The sequence below is a fragment of the Lissotriton helveticus genome, chromosome 5_1 (genome assembly GCF_964261635.1).
Source record: "Lissotriton helveticus chromosome 5_1, aLisHel1.1, whole genome shotgun sequence".
NCBI lineage: Eukaryota > Metazoa > Chordata > Amphibia > Caudata > Salamandridae > Lissotriton > Lissotriton helveticus.
The window spans coordinates 457,797,856-457,815,662 of NC_136065.1; the positions used below are offsets into that span (position 1 = coordinate 457,797,856).

Sequence of the window (17,807 nt, forward strand, 5' to 3'; positions counted from 1 at the left end):
GAAATCAGAATGTTCAAGTTTTGCAGGTGTACACCATTAGGTTTTTGTCCACCACAACGACATTGGAAATCTATTCCAAATGTAGTAAGGAGCATATGAGCATATGAGCAAAAGAGGTTTGGACTTTTTACAAATGTTTGCTAATCCGCCACCAAATAGAGATACATCTGCACGAAGCTAGAACTCGGGGCCTAGAGCTTCACCAATCATCGCACTCGAACTACATTGGATGATCAACTGCTCCTTCGAGACAGCTACCTTCCCCGATGACGGGAAACACGCTGAAGTCAACCCCCTTCTGAAGAAACCCTCCGCAGACCCATCTCCCTGATTTCCTTTGTGGCCAAGGTCATCAAAAAGGCTGTCAACACCCAGCTAGCAGACGTAATTGAAGCTAACAACGTCCTGAACATCTCCCAATCTGAATTTCAAAGCAATCGTAGCACAGAGACCGCCCTACTTGCCACCAACGATGACATCTTCTCCCTCCATGACCATGGCGAAATGGCATCCCTCATCCTCCTGGACCTCTCGGCATCCGTGGCAAGGCCCTTGACTAGATCCGCTCCTTCCACACCGACAGAACTCAGCGGGTCAGCCTCTCTCCCTACCTCTCAGAACAGACAGAGACCAACTGTGGAGTGCCTCAGGGCCCCTCCCGCAGCCTCACCCTCTTCAATGTCTACATGGCCCTCTCGCAACCTTCATCAGGAACCACGGGTTGAACATCGTCTCATACGCCGACGACACCCAACTGATCTTCATCCTCCCCAACAAACTCAACGTCAGCAGAGACAACTTTCAAGAAGGGATGAAATCCGTTGCCACCTAGATGAAGAACAGCTGCCTAAATCTCAACTTAGAGAAGGCATAAGTCCTCATCCTTGGCTCCACCCCATCTGCATCGAACGACTCCTGGTGGCCCTCCGCCCTCGGAAATCCCCCACCCTGACGAACCATGCACAAAACTTTGGCATCATACTAGACTCACCGCTCAAAATGAACTGCCAGTTCAACGCCATCTCCTCGACCTGCTTCAACACCTTCCACATGGTTCGAAAGACCTTCAGATGGATTCCAACAGAATCCAGTATACTGTCACGCACCCACTCATCAGCAGCAGACTGGACTATGCCAACACTCTCTATGCTGAATCAACAAGAAACTCCTTCACAAACTCCAGACTGTCCAGAACTCTGCAGCCAGACTGATCCTCGACATCCCCCATCACAGTCACATCACCCAACACCTAAGTGATCTCCACTGGCTTCCAGTCGAAAGAAAAATATCTTCAAATTCCTCACTCACGCACACCAGGCCCTTCACAACACCGGACCCACATAACTGAACAGCCGCCTCTCCTTCTGCGCACCCAAAAGTCACTTACGATTAGCCCAGCTCTCACAGGCCACCGTCCCATGAATCAGCAAGACTAGAACGGGAGGAAAGTCCTTCTCCTACCTCGCAGCCAAAGCCTGGAACACCCTCCCCCACCACATCTGTCAATCTCCTACATTGCCCCAAGGTCAAGAAGAACCTCGAGACATGGCTTTTTGGGTGACCCCAGCACTCAACAGAACCACCCTCCCTCCTCTCCTGCAGTGCCTTGAGACCCTCAGGGGTGAGTAGTTGGGCTTTACCAACCCTGACTGGTTAACTGATTAGAGATCTAAGGGCAAATAAGGACAAGAAGCCCATCACTGTGTGGTGATCACCTCTGAAGTAATCTCCACAATCTGCAGGAATTGGGGTGTCAAAATTCTAACCAGCGCTGAAACATTATGTCATTGTTGCATTAGATGTTCCAGATGTTCTTTATATCATAGTTACTATATCAAATAAAGTATCCCCTTCTGTACAATATGAGGATATTGCAGGTCACTAAATGACCACGTAGAGATCCCAATCAAAGTGCCTTAATTGATCACAGAATTCTGAGGTGACTTGCAATCCCCGTCATAATGTTTGCTGCAAGTAGTACTGTCATGTCCTGTCATGTGTAACACCTTTCTGCCTGTCATGAATTTCTAGCTAAGAACGCTATGCATCATATGATTTTCAATGTTGAAATCAAAACTACATGTCCCAGAATGCAAGCTACTGCAGGCAGAGGATGGTGGAGATTTTACACGGCAGGGACATCTTGGCAGCTGGGCTTAGGCGACCTATAGGAATCGTCATTGCTGGCCCATTCAGAACAAAATGTCATTTGTTTCACCGGTAAATGATAGAGGACCAATACAACCAGTTAATCAGCCCTTCCCTCTCAATGTAATCGTTTTTGTTGCTTAGGCAGACAGGCGCTGCTCATTCCTGCTGACTGCCTAAGAGACCCTCCATTCTATGCATTGGGCGCAGTGTCTCTGTAAAGAGACAGCTTGTTTTAGAAACTTCTGCTGCACACCAGCAGTGCCTGAAGTGAATGTCACTGCGCCCCATGGGCACTGTGACGTCAGAACGCACCAATAAGAAGTAAACAAACCCCAGTACAACACAATGAAATGAAAAAAGAATTTATGAAGCACTCTACTACCCGGAGGTGTCAAGGTACTAGCCTAAAAAAGAGAAATCCTACCAGATGGAGTGGAGGATAAACCCAAGTCCTGTGTCTGTTGATTAAAAAAACATGCTTTTAACTCCTTTGTGAAGGACAGCAGATCAGTTTTCATTTTAAGATTTTAAGATTTTAAGATTGAGGGGCATGGAGTTCCACACCTGGCTGTGCAGGGCAGGTCCCAGATTACAGTAACCTACATGATAGTAACATTATCATGTTTGCCGTGACTAATGATGATCATTTTGTTTTGTTATTATTGTTTCTTATTATTATGGTTATTATTATTAGCATGATTAGAATATTGGAATGTAGGGAGCGTCATTGAAAGCAATGGAGCGCCTGGGCTTCTAATGGCTGGTAGAAGCCCAAAGCGGTTGCTATAAACAAAGGCTTCACAGAGTCCCAAGGGGATCTCAATCCCCTTGGGCTCCCCTCGGCCTTTGTTTTACAAATTAGAACATTCTTCCCTCTGGGGGCGGAATATTCTTAAAGCCTTAGAGATCTCTGTAGAAGGCTCTACAGGCCATTAAATGCCTGCTCCCTTGCTAAACGCCTTTACCTTCGGCTCGGGCCTTTAATGCTGGAGTGGGGCTTGAATGGCCGGTAGAGCCTGCCACGGTGATCTCCAAGGCTATATGAGATGTCTCGCATTACACATATTTACTTTGATGAAGTGATGGAGCTCTTTAGACTGGGCCTCGGGGTGAGAGGTGATGAAGTTCTGTAGCGCCTATCATCGTGGAGAGCTGTAAAGTGTACCTCTCGCCAGGAGATGTGGTACAGTGAAGGTCTATCCATACAGTGGAGAGAGGCTGCCATGGGGAGCAAATACTCAAATGCTCAGTGCACTATAACCAGTTCAAAGTCTCCATTCCTTCATCAAAAAGAGGATAAGGGCATATGTGTTGCTTTCATTGTGTGTCTATGCTTGATAAAGAGGGTGGGTTTGAGGTGTACACAAAAGCATGCTCCTTTTCAACATGTATGTACCCCTGACCGAGTGCTTTACTGTCTCTTAAAGAGTCGGCTTGCTTCTCGTTTACACTTTGCACCCGTCTTCAGTGGATGAAAGACAGACATCTTTGGAGGTGTTCTCTGACGTGGAAACTGTGGAAACTAAAGGTAGGTTGTTTGGTATTTGTCTGTAGGCTGTATAGTATTTGTCTTCTCCTCTTAATCTCTTGGCCTATTGTCTGCGTTTCTTCCTGCCTGCTTCTATCTTGCTGTTCTTTTTTGATTTTGCTGTCAATATTTTCTTACCTTTTCCTGCCCATGGGTTCTCATGTCTGTCTCCTTTTTTTTCTCGTGTGTCTTTCCATCTGTTGCCCTCCCCTTTTCATCTTGTGTCCTTTTACATCTAACCTTGTCCAATCTGATCTCTTCTATGTTCTGTCTATCGCTTCGCCTGTCAATCCGTTAGGCTGCCATGCTTTTCTGTTTCTGTTCCCTACTTCATGCCTCCCCCTAGTATATTCCTTTGTTGCCGACATCTATCCTTTGATCTTTTATCCTTAGCTCTCTATCTGATACCTTCACCACTCCAAGCCGCTTTAGTCCATCTTGATTGCGCTCCTATCCATCTTTAGTTCTGTCCTTTATGTCTTGTGCCTTGTCCTGTCTATTACCTGTGTTCTTTTGGTTGACTCTGGGAATCTCATATCCACTTGTTGCACACTTCTGTCCGCTCTTCTTCTTAGGTTTTTGTCATCTCTCGCCTACATTTTCTATCATGTCTATGTCCTTCTGATGTCTCTTTTGCTCTCTCTATCTGTTGACTTACTCACTCTCATCATCTGTTTCTCTGTTGCCTGTCATTCCCTCTTCCCCTTGCTTTTCTGGTCTTCGGTCATCTCATCCAGACTGTCATTGCCTACTTTGTCCCCTTTCTAGCTGGCTCTGTCTTTTGCACTTATTTGCTTCCTCCTACACTTTGCCTCGTGTTATCGATTGAATTCTGCATTCGCTCACAGCTCTGCTTCTTCAGTGGAATGAGATACTCTGGGCTCTAGAAAAGGCAACGGTATCAATGTACATGCAGATTTCCTCTTCACTTGTTCCAAATTAGCCAGTCATTCACAACGCACATAAGAACATTAACATACTCATTTCCACAGTCGGCCAAAGATAACCATGCTTTCTACCTTCCATATAAGACACTAGGAAACACAGTGGCAAATACATAAGAAAAAGAACATTGACTAGGTCAACTACAGAGACTAAAACAGAGGCACACGTGGGACCAAAAGATCAGCATATTCAGGCAATTCCTCAATGCCATCTTGAGACGTTTACAAAGTTACAAGTTGGATGAAACGTCTCTTTGAATGGACCAGTCTTCAATGCTCCATTAGGGGCCAACATGGATTGACTTCAGGGAACTCGTGACCAGGTCCATAGGGGATTTGAAGGACCTGATGTTAAAGGGACACTATTTAAGTACTCCCGAGGGTTTATCTGTAATTGAGAGCAGATGTCTGGCAGAGAATTTGGCTGTGAATTTGATTGTTAAACATGTAATGTTGGAGACATTCTGCATTATTTCACAATCCTCTTCCCCCAACTGACTCTTTATGTCGGTTCAATCGAAGCAGACAATATAGTAGTTTTGTGGGAGTAGGGATTGCCTTTACGTCAGGAGAGGAATAAAATAAAGGGTTAAAAGAGCAAGTCCCACATTAATAGTGACTGTGCAATAAAACAAATTTTGCCCATTCTGAGTGCATTGGGTACAATACAGATAGCAGTAACATGATCCCTTGAAGGAGAATTCAGGAGTCCTTAATAGGAATTGTCCAGTCCAGGCATAAAACAAGATCAGTAAATGTCATGTTACAGACACACCTGTTATTTACATGCTATTTTGTCAGTCACTTTTGTGAACCCCCGCTTTAAGTGATAGGAGGCTTTCAAATCTAAAACCAGCTGTATAGGTGCTGGAGGACAATTATAATTAAATCAACATAAAAACAATTAGTTAAATTGTACAGGCCTGATTCACAAAGGTAAGTTACACTTTTGATTACGTTTACACTCTGTAGTTAGTTTACTACTTTTGGTATTCACCAACTCCGAGAGTAAATTTACAACTAAAATGTAAGTTACATATGTCCACCCCAGAGTAAAGTAATTGACTTACACTTGTGTGGGCAAGTAATGTCCCTCCCAAACCTCTCCCTGACCCCTAAACCCTCCTTACTGCTCCCTAATCCAATCCTCTTTAAGATTAAGCCTTCCCCTTTTCCTGCCCACTCCCCTGTGTCCCCCCACATCTAATACTAAAATCTATTCTTACGCGTTTGGAGAATCTGAATTCGGGGCAAAGAGCTTCACACACATGTATAGGCAAAAACATACATTTTGTAGTGCATTTGGTAGTACTACAAAGCACAGTTTGAGACTCAGGTTCATAAAGTTTTACCTTCACTAGAGGCGATGCGTGGATTTTCAGCCAATACGTAGCAAAGAGAAAATGTCCAGTCTATATCGAATATGTATGATGTAAAAATATACTATGTCATAAAAGTCCCATTAGAGTAAATGACAAACTACCCTTATTTGACCTTTCTGAGTCTCTGCCAGTCTCTTTATCAAACCCAACTGTTTCACATTAACTAATGTTTCTTTCCTATTCACATCAAAGAGATTAAACATACAGGACTAGATGTAGGTAAATCATTTTTACCAATTCTAAAATACCGAATTTTACCGATTCGGTATTTTAGAATCTGTAAATCTGATGTAGGTAATTAATCGGTATTTTTTACCGAATCGGTAAGATTCGGTTATTACCGAATCGGTATTTACCGATTCGGTAATTGCCATTCATTCCTATGGGCCTTGAGGCCCACAGGAATGAATGTCAATTACCGAATCGGTAAATACCGATTTGGTAAAATTGGCAAATAGTCAAGGGTGGCAGGGTGTCACTTTGACACCCTGTTGCACCCCTGATTAGTGCTTGTGTGCCCTTAGAAAGAAGAGGAGGACCCGGTTACTGATTTAACATCTGCTATCTTTTTTATTTAGAGCAGAGTAACACACTAAGGTAGTTGGTCCTTAGATATGTGTGTTTATTTTAAATGGATGAGAAAAGGAGAATTACATCAATTTACATGTTCATGACAGTCCGAAGATTTACTCACTGTCCTGCACATGCGCACATATATTTACAAGTGAATACATATATACATTGCTATACGAAACAGAAAAAAACTTTTTTGACATTTGTGACAATTCAAAACAACAATATTCAACAAATAAGTAATTATTTCATGGAAGTACCCTGTCCGCTGTTACTTTGTCAGACCACTAGCATGCAATTATTTTTCTATATTTTGGCCTGATAGCGCAAAGGCGAATATTAAATTAAGCATTCAATTGTATTTCATTGTGTGAAGAGCAAAGCCTTATGCGCAAAAAAAAGGGGCATTCGGATTTAAGACGAATGAGGACGCCTGTAAGCCAGAACGCCTGTGAGCCGACGCGTTTCCGAGCCTGTCTCTCTACTTGTTCAGGCTCTTCTTCAGGGCTTCGGGGCTGGGTACCTATATAAATATAAGTGAAGGGCATATTAGACTTGGGACCCTTACTTACAAGAGATTGAACACATGAAAAATCAAAGTGTCAAATTGAGCTACAAGGTAAAAATAATGTATGCTTAATCGTGTTAGTGACAACATAAGTAAGGGTCCCAAGTCTAATATGCCCTTCACTTATATTTATATAGGTACCCAGCCCCGAAGCCCTGAAGAAGAGCCTGAACAAGTAGAGAGACAGGCTCGGAAACGCGTCGGCTCACAGGCGTTCTGGCTTACAGGCGTCCTCATTCGTCTTAAATCCGAATGCCCCTTTTTTTTGCGCATAAGGCTTTGCTCTTCACACAATGAAATACAATTGAATGCTTAATGTAATATTCGCCTTTGCGCTATCAGGCCAAAATATAGAAAAATAATTGCATGCTAGTGGTCTGACAAAGAAACAGCGGACAGGGTACTTCCATGAAATAATTACTTATTTGTTGAATATTGTTGTTTTGAATTGTCACAAATGTCAAAAAAGTTTTTTTCTGTTTCGTATAGCAATGTATATATGTATTCACTTGTAAATATATGTGCCCATGTGCAGGACAGTGAGTAAATCTTCGGACTGTCATGAACATGTAAATTGATGTAATTCTCCTTTTCTCATCCATTTAAAATAAACACACATATCTAAGGACCAACTACCTTAGTGTGTTACTCTGCTCTAAATAAAAAAGATAGCAGATGTTAAATCAGTAACCGGGTCCTCCTCTTCTTTCTACTTGAATATTGTCCTACCCGGTCACATTATTGGACATAACCCCACTTGTAAAAGAGATGTGTGCCCTTAGGGCATGTATGTGTGCCACATGGCACAGGTGTAAATGCACACATTTGCATTTACATAGAAATTCCTTATTTACCACCAACTAATAGTTGGTGGTAAATAACGAATCCTTAAAGCCCTGTAGCACTGTTTAAAGTGCTACCTACATGTCAAAATACAGATTTGGTAATTTTACCGATTCTGTAATTTTACCGAATCGGTAATTTTACCGAATCGGTAAAATTACCGATTTGGTAAAATTACCGAATCTGTATTTTGACATGCCCTACATCTCAGTGTCCAAATACCGGTCGGTAAAGGCCGAAAATTGGTATTTTCGGCCGTTACCGACCGGTATTTGGATACCTACATCTGGCCCACAGTCTGGTATTGGGAAAAACCCCAACCTTAATTGTCATTTTTCCTTCTCATGTATTTATTTATTTGTGTGTGTGTGTGTGTGTACTCTCTTCCTTTATATTACTTATTGTCCCATCTTTCCCCACCACTCTTTTGTCTTCTGCACATTTCAGAGTAAATAAGCCAAAGAGGATTTGCCAGTATTTGTCTCCAGTGATTTTACTATGATTGGAAGCATTTCCGGCAGGTTCACGACAGGAAAACAATATATAGAAATAGGACATTGACAGAAGAGCAATTAGACTGCTCTAAGATGAAAAAATATTGAAGTATTCAAGAGCATGCCATTCCCGGGAGAGTCCCAGCACACTCTTCCCTGAGTACACTAGGACAACACATGCATCAAGTACTACATATTGAAAGGTTTTAACGTTTTTACATTGAGCTAACCTTACAGATCCTAGCTATTCCCTCTTCTATTAATTGCATGATAATAGCAACCATAGAGTGAAAGTCGGAAATGTTTGTAAAATCCATAAAATGTGAAAGATCACAAATCAACATTTATTTTGGTATAAACAGTTAGCTATAAGTCTGAAAACTGAACGTTGAACATTTTACCTTTTTTGGGGACAGGGGGATTTATAGATACCTTCCACTCAGTTATGCCACTTAATCTAAACTCTTTCCTAATCATAGAGCTAACCTTCTCACCTAGCTCATGCTGCTAAATCCCCAACTATTATGATATATACTAGTGTAAATCCTTCTCAGATCGCCATGCTCTTAAGCCCCTAATCTCTCCCCTAAGGATATGTTAGGTTTTGTTATTTTGCCAAATCTTATAAAGGGACACAATCTTATAAATGGCTACCCAAAAAGTGGCCTCCCAGCACTGACAGAAATTAGTGTGTAACTAAATGAACAAACGAGTCTTTAATAGATTTCTGAAGCTGGGCAGATTGTTGTTGGCTCTTAAGTGGGTGGGTTGGGCGTTCCAGAGCTTGAAATCGAAGTAAGCGAAAGACTGCCCTCTACTTCTGACCCTTTTGATTCTTGGAATGCCAGAAAGGAGTGGTTTCTTGACCTCAAGTGTCGTGTGTTATTAGGCGAAACAACTAAATGGCTTAAAATGTGCGGGCCCTGAGCTTGTTTTATCTTGTGTGCAATTTGAATTATATTCTTCTCCTTACTGGCAGTAAAGGCTGCAGCATTTTGAATAAACCGCAGGGTTTTTATAACATACGCAAGGCTACCTACTTAGAGTGAATTGCCATAGTCTAGTCGCGGGAGTATGAGGTCTTGTACCACTGTTCTTCAGGTTTCCGCCGTAAGCCATTTGAGCGTCTTCCTCAATGCCCTTTAGCGTACCAAAACATGTCCCAGTCACTTTCTTGGCCTGGGAGGCCATAGTGAGGTATTTATCGAGAAGAACTGCCAGGCTCCTAACTTCTGGTGTGGGGACGGGAAGTCACCTAGGTAAATAGACCTTATAAGGTAGTCCAAGAAAGATGGATTGTTCCCAACCATTATACCCTTCATCCTATTGCCATTTAGTGTAAGGCACTTTGCAGTCATCAAATTATTAACTTGTTACAGACAGGTGGACAAGTTCACTGCAGTTTGACTAATATTTGGTGCCAGAGAGATGACAATCCGGGTGTCATCAGCGTACGACACCATGGTGAAATCAAACGAGCAGATAATGCCAGTTAGGAGTCATACTTATACGTTAAAAAGCGTGGGACTCAGGAATGAACCCTGAGGCACCCCGCACTCGGGCTGATGAACCTCTGACAAATAGGAACCTTCCCTGACCTGAAAGCTCCTGTGGTTGAGGAAAGAGGTCAGACATGTTAGTGCTTTTCCTATTATCCCAAGTACCTATAGCCTACGTCGGTGGATGAGGTGGGACACAGTGCTGAAAACTGTGCTCAAATTAAAAAGAATGAGCGCAACTGACCTTCCTTGATCCAGGGTTTTCTTGAGATCATGGCTAGTAAAAGAGCTGTCTCTGTGCTATAGCCAGGTCTGAAAATAGTCTGCGTTTGATACAAAGGTCATGGGCATCCAGAAATGAGTCCAGGCACTTATTCAACCCATTCCCCAGCACTAACCCTGACCTTCATTTTATTTCTGACTCCATGTCCTCCCCTTACCCTAAACTTTATCCAAAATCAAGGTTAAATCCCAACCCTGCCCTTACCATACTGCAAACTCTTGCCTCTACTACACACTTAAAGACACTTTTGCTGTTAATATCCTAAGCTAACTGTCAGTAACATTAACCATTTTTCCCTATACTACAGTGGGTCAGTAAACATACAAAACCTCCCTTTCTGTTTGACTCTCCTTGTTATTTCACGTGTTTTACAACTTTTTTCAAACTTGCTTTTATTTTGTCAAACTATTTGCTTCCAAACTATTTATTTTTCAAACTTTAACTCTCTGACTTTTAGTCTATCCACCAAATTTCTCAAAAGTTTTGACCACCAGTAAAAAAAGATTACTGCAATAGATTGCAACCAAACGAAAATGTTAATAGGTCTTCTCCCACGGTTATAGGTGGTTTCCCCAGCACCGCTTACGGACATTACCCAAGACAGTAGGATTTTCATTAGAGGTGTGAGAAATTCAAGTAATTTGCTGTCACTTAATTTCAGAAAAATTATGCGTAATTATGCAAAAATGTGAACCTGTCACTTAATGCTATATTTTCTCCTATGGCGAGTGGGGCATTTTGAAGCTTTCAGTGCCCCCTAATGCCAGCTTTTACCTAGCAATGATGGACGCTGGAAGCAGACCATGTGTTTGCCCACTCTAAATCAAATGGGAAGACATATATCCAAATCTCTGACTGCCCTTACTCTGTCTGGCAGTTGAAGGTTTATGTTGGTGGTGGAACCAGAGTAGTTTCCACCGTCGACATGAAAAATGTCTGCCTGACTGAGGTGGGTGGACCTTCATTTTGGTGGAGGGGGAACTCTGTTGCAAGTGAGTACCCTCTCTGCTAAACTCTAAATCGTGCCCTATGTTATGTCATGTTAAGATATGTCATGACAGCTTTTGATATGTTATGTTTTACTATGTTGAATTTCTGAATTATGTAGTGTTCATTATGGTGTGTTATCATATGTCCCTTTATGCTCATTTATTGCCATTTTTGAAGCTCACATTCTGCCATTGTTATGGGCTGGTAGCTCGAGCTTTAGTCACTTTCCAAGAGGTTTAGGGCTCGATGTGTGTAATCTCGATTTACCTACTGTTAAATACCGAATCATACCGATTCGGTATTTAAGAGTAGGTAAATTGGAAGTAGGCAGATGTAGGTAATTTTTCTTTTTCAATTACCGAATCTGTAAAATTCGGTATTTATCGATTCGGTAAATACCGAATCTTTATTTGCCATTGATTCCTATGGGCCTTGAAGCCCATAGGAATCAATGGCAAATACCGATTCGGTAATTACCGAATCGGTAAATACCGAATCCTGCCAAGGGGAACGGGGTGTCACTTTGACACCCTGTAGCACCCCAATGTCAGGCTTGTGTGCCATGTGGCACACAGACATGCCCTAAGGGCATGTCTGTGTGTCACATGGCACAGGTGTACATGCACAGATGTGCATGTACACCTGAATTCGTTATTTGCCATGCAATAGTATTACATGGTAAATAACGAATTCTTAGGGGCCTGTGGCACTGTTTAAAGCGCCACCTACATCGGCATTTACAGATTCGGTATTTTTACCGAGTCTGTATTTACCAATTCGGTAATTTTACCGATTCGGTAAATACAGATTCTGTAAAAATACAGAATCTGTATATACATGCCCCCTACATTGGAAAAGGCATTTACCGGTCGGTAACGGCCGAATTCGGCCGTTACCGACCGGTAAATGCCTACCTACATCGGGCCCTTAGTTGTTTCCATCACAGACCGGGGTCTGATTCAGCCAATTCCCTGCTAGAGGCTCTCTGTTATTCATAAATCTGTGAATATATTAATTTGGTATAAATGAACTTGTTGGTACATGTATATGCGAATCCTTAGTTACAGGTGTGCATCTGTACACATGCATCTACAGTTATATATGTATATATTGGTATACAGACGTGTGTGTTTGTGTGTGCACCTCTATATGTACTTTACAATGTGTGTACTTTTTGATCAATTTGCATTTTTCACACAGATTGGCTGCTATTTACTGCTATTTTGCACTATAGGGTTAGGTTGCTTCTGTTTTCCACCATGCTCGTTGCCAACCTCAAATTGTAATTGAAGTTGGTCTCAGGTTGTATCTTGCACATGAACTGGTTGCTACTGAATTGCTCTTTTGCACAGGTCTGGACATGCTCAGCTTCCTTTTATTGCTGCTAATTCCAATTTGAACATTTAAAGTCAAATATGAACTTTGGACTTTGCCGTATATTACCTGGCATATCTATACTGCCCTTCGCATTTTTTGGGAGATGTTCTGTTACTCCTTTATCCTGCTGCTAATTCTAAATTGATTTTTAAGCTGAAATTGCCTTTTTATATTTTATTCTGTTTACGAACTGGCAACTTTCCAATGTCCTATGTACATTCCAGGATAAGTAATGTTGTAAACCTCAAGTATTTTATGAGTCATGATTATTGACAATATTGTCTGTTTTTACTTAAAAGAAATGTATCCATCCTAATGCAGGTTCTTGATAACCATATGATGCTTTGCGGATTGAGCTTGTAATGTTTCAATACTCGTAATAATAAGTTTGTATTTTTTTTGTGGACCTCCTAGGAGTTCCGAATCTTTAATACATTTTGAATTGAATTGAAGTGTACTTTTCTGTAGGTTTGCATTAGTAGGAGGTTGTTTCTATCTGTTATCTATCTAGATGTACCTCTGGACACATGTATCTATGTGAGCACCGATAAAGCTATGAATGTATCATGTTCTTGATGTCTGGTGCTTACCTGTCCCTTGAAATCATTAACAATTGTCCTTAATGTATGATTCCATTTTGTGGTTATTCCAGTCACCCGATATCTGTCAAGGTTCTTCTAATGCATCTTGCCATTTCCTTGATGTCTGATGTCCTTATGACTTTTCTCCTCATGTTTTCAGCGTTTTGTTAAAGTTTCACTATTTGTCCGAGTGTTTTGCGTGTCTTGATGTCTAATGTCTGATGTGATTCACAATTCCCATGTTATCTTTTGGTTGTTTCATGATAACTTTCACCATTTCATTGAGATCTTTCAGCAGTCTTCATGTCCTTCAACCCTTCTCTGAAGGGTTTTCACGTTTTTCTTTATGTCTGATGTATTTGATCACCTGCTTTATCACTTTATATTTTGGTTAATGTTCCCATTTGATCACTGCAGCTAACAGCAGGGCGTCAGCAAGGACCATCTGGTTGAGACAGCAGTTACTTATGGTGATGCTACAAGTCCTGTGTGCAGACAGCAACCATCTTTCATTGGTGTAAGTTGATCAGACATGATTAGCCCTGTAGTTGCTCCATAGACGGCATTCCATTTCAGTGTCTCATTTTCTAGTATGTCTGCGAAACAACAAAGGGGTATCTATTTGCAATTCGGACTTGACCATGCTCCAAAAAGGGCAGTCCAGCTGGATGGATAAGCTATGTCTCTTCTAAACAGGAACACAAGTGCCCAAGGTGCATTGTAATCTGGTTGGATGTCTCCTGCAAGGTGAACCTTAACTCCAGTTTGCACAGGGAGCTCTGGACCACATATGGGCATATAACGTAGACAGCACAGATGAAGTAAATGCCTCAATCAATCGGAACCACTGATAACTTCTGAGAGTGGAGCGGTGTTTACACGTGAGGTATCTGCATGTGAAGGTCACTTTCCCTACCAGGAGAGTTATTCTTGTGTGGGCCTTCACCTACAGTGTTGAAGATGTGAGAAGCCTGGTATCACTAAACCTTTCTGTCTGCATAGCACACAAGTGAGGGTCCATGTGAATCACATCCTAGCAAGGAAGCAAAGCAGAATGTGACACAAACCAAGTTCTGAAACAATAATGAAGCACTTCCTTTGAAATACTTGAACAGTAACGCAACCTAGGGTCTGTTCAGCCCCTTTCGGAAACCCATCCCTTTAAGCCCCATAAGAGGGAGGAGAGTTGAAGCTCACCAAGGATCTAAGTCCATCAGCATGGCTTTTGACTTGGGCTCTGTGAAGGGATTGCCTATAAAGTTTGAAGGCTTGCTGTCTGTTCTTGGTCTCACTCCAGAGTCATCACCTTTAAGGTAAAGGTGGTGGCATAGAATTTAGCCATGCCACATGGGTGGTGCAAAGGGGTCTCACTCAACCACCCCATGCCAGGGCACCGAACACTGGCAGCAGGTCAGACCTCAGCAATATTTCAAACTGCTGGCCCAAGATGCTGACAGCAACCCCAGCCCCATTGTCATTAAAACTAGTGTTTTAAATGGAAATATCACTCTTAGGCCCGTGCAAGGCATGGACAATTGACCTATCAGCGTTTTAAATATGGAGGCCATGTAGATTTCCTTTAAAGCTCACATAGAGTGGATTGAACTGGTTTTTGCATCCAGTCATAGGGTTTTCTTTTTGTAGGATTATCTCTAGGAACAAAGACAGCACTTTATCATACCTTCACAGTCTTTGACATCTATTGGGATGGCTCTCCTCTATGGTATAGTATCACCTTGTCTAATTCTTTCTGTAATTGGTATCCAGTTGGATCTCCTTCTAGGAAAAGTGTGAGGCCTTTCTAAATTCGTCCTGTATTTCTCATGCTTGGCATCATCTGTAAGCATGGGCACCATCAACCCCCTCTTTAGCAGCTACAGCAGGGGTTATTGATGTGCCTCTTCTGTCTGCAGCTTGGCAGACAAATAATCATAAATAACGTGAAAGGGTGGATGGGTGAGTGAAAGGATGGATGACTGGATGGGTAAAAGGAGGGATGAATAAAATAATTTATGAATTAGTGAAAGGGAGGGTGGACAGATAGATGAAAGGGTGGAAAGATGGATAACCAATGGAATGAATGTATGTATGAAAGGGAGGGCAGACAGAAGGATGAAAGAGTGAAGGATGGATAGATTAATGAAACAATGGATTGATGAAGTGAAAGGGTGGATGGAAGAACGGAATGAAACAGTGGGTGGATGGATGAGCAAAAAGTTGGACGGATTGAGTAGCAGGAAGGGTGAATGAAAGAAAGGATGGTGCTGTGGCATCATGAACCCACAACTCTAGCAGCTACAGCAGAGGTGGAGTTTCTGATGGGTCTCTTCTGTCTGCAACTTGGCAGACAAAGGTGAATGTGTGAGTGAAGGGATGGATGGATAGAGGTGTAAGTGAAAAGGTGGCTGGATAGTTGTGTAAAAGGAACGGTGGATGAGTAGATGGATGGGTGAATGAGTGAAAGGTTGGATGCAAGGATGGATGAGCTAAAGAATGGATGGATGAGTGAAAGGCAGGGTGGGTGAATGAAAGGATGGATAGATGAGTGAAAAGATGGATGGCTGAGTGAAAGAGAGGGTGGATGGATGGATGATGAAAGGATGGATGGGTGAGTGAAAGGATAGATGGCTGAGTGACAAAGATGGTGGGTGGGATGAGTGAAAGGGAAAATGGACATACGGATGGAGTGAAAGGGTAGCCTGGTGGATGAATGGATGGATGCACGGATGGATAAGTGAATAATGCATGGATAAGTGAAAGGGAGGGTGGGTGAATGTATGGTTGACAGGATTGATGGATGAGTTGTTAAATTAAAGAGTGGCTGGATGGACGAGTGAAAGAGCGGATGGATGAGTGAAAGGGAAAGGAGAATGGATGGACAGATGTTTGAAAGTATGGGTGGATGAGCAAAAGGATGGATGGGTGAGCGAATGGACGGATGGATGAGCGAAAGGATGGATGAGTGAAAGAATGAATGGATGAGTGAAAGAATGAATGATGAGTGAAAGAATAGACGGATGAGTGAAAGAATGTGTGGATTGATATATTGATAAAAGGATGGATGGATGGATAGACAGATGAATGAATAAAAGAATGGATGAGTGAAAGGAAGGGTGGATGGACCAACGAGTGGATGGATGGATGACTGGAAGAACAGATGGATGAGTGAAATAGAGGGAGAATGGATGGATGAGTGAAAGTGTGGATGGATGAGTGAGTGGATGAATGATAGGTGAGTGGATGGATGGGTGAGTGAAAGGGTAGATGGATGGATGAGTGGAAAAATAGAAAGGATGAGTGAAAGGATTGATGAATGAGTGAAAGGATGGATAGATGAATGACTGACAGGATGGATGGATGAATGAAAGGTTGATGGAGAGATGGATGACTGAAAAGATAGATAGAGAGATGGATGGATGGATAGGTTTGATGGATAGGTTTGGAGATCAATAAATAGGTTTGGATATGGATGGGCGGACTGACAGAATGATGAAAGATTGAATGTTAGATGAAAGAATGAACTGATGACCGAATGTAAAGGTGAAATTGTGAATATCAGAAGGTGGAATGAAAGGATGAATGGATAGATGCTTGGATGAAAGAGAGGAGAGCTATTCTGGTGGAAGGTTGTGATGACTTGCTTTGTTTCCAAAGTGCCAAAAGAGCTTTGGTTTGAAGAGGGGGTGGTTATTTTAATTTGTAGACTACTCCCTTGTCCGTAAGGCAAACTCCAGCAAAAGTCCTTTGCTGTTCTCAGGTGCAATTAGCCGGAATAGTAATATTTCATTCATCACGCATAGTCTGCCCTAGTCTGTTGCAAATAAGAGGAATGTGCCTGAAAATGTGTTTATTTAGTAGTTGCAGGGCCGGCTTTAGCCCTGGTGGCGCCCGGTGCGACAATAACTGTTGGCGCCCCCACGTCCCATGACCACCTCCTCACATTCTCTCACTTCCACCTGCAAAAGTGCCCCCCATCGCTCCTATCATAAGATATTGCCAAGCACAGCGCCCCTTGAGGCCACAGCGCCCCCCTCCACAGGTCAGTGCCCAGTTTGGCTGCACCGATCGTACTGCCCTAAAGCTGACCCTGAGTAGTTGACTCCATGACAGAAGAAAGGATCTAAAATGTATTTATGTATGACTTTGTCCTAAGGCATTAGAATAAGATAGGAAGATGGTTAATCCATGTGACTACTGGGATCTGTAGAATCCAGACTCTCACACTGTTCAAGCTAGCTACAAAGAAAGTTTAGAAAATAATTGGACTGATACTACATAAAATATGACAGGTAAACTTTCCTAAATGTGTTTTTTCACTTTGCATACATTTTAGAAAGCAAGAAGAGATATATCTGTCACTGGGACCCGATTGGTTTCTACTATTTGTACAGAGTCATCTTCACCCAACCACTGTGGAGCTTGGAATGAGACTACTGGTGCACTTCTTGCATCACCCACCTCTGCTGGACAAGTTCAAGAATGTGGTGAAATCTGGATCCTGGCTTAGGAATAGCACTGCTGGTGTGGAAATCCTAATGGGTGAGTTGTGAAAACAGAAAGCTAGATGGAGGCGGGGGTTCCAAGGCACTGGACA

At 42.3% G+C, this 17,807-nt stretch overlaps 1 protein-coding gene across 2 annotated transcripts in view; it reads left to right on the plus strand.

Moving 5' to 3' along the window:
• The window catches only part of WDFY4 (WDFY family member 4), a 1,018,342-nt gene that overhangs the window by 543,513 nt on the left and 457,022 nt on the right, over positions 1-17,807 (plus strand). For both annotated transcript variants that reach the window (XM_078642707.1, XM_078642708.1), the window contains 3 exons: positions 3,579-3,679; positions 13,631-13,730; positions 17,547-17,752. In XM_078642707.1, the coding sequence (XP_078498833.1) occupies positions 3,579-3,679; positions 13,631-13,730; positions 17,547-17,752 (407 nt within the window). The remainder of the gene's footprint in view (positions 1-3,578; positions 3,680-13,630; positions 13,731-17,546; positions 17,753-17,807) is intronic.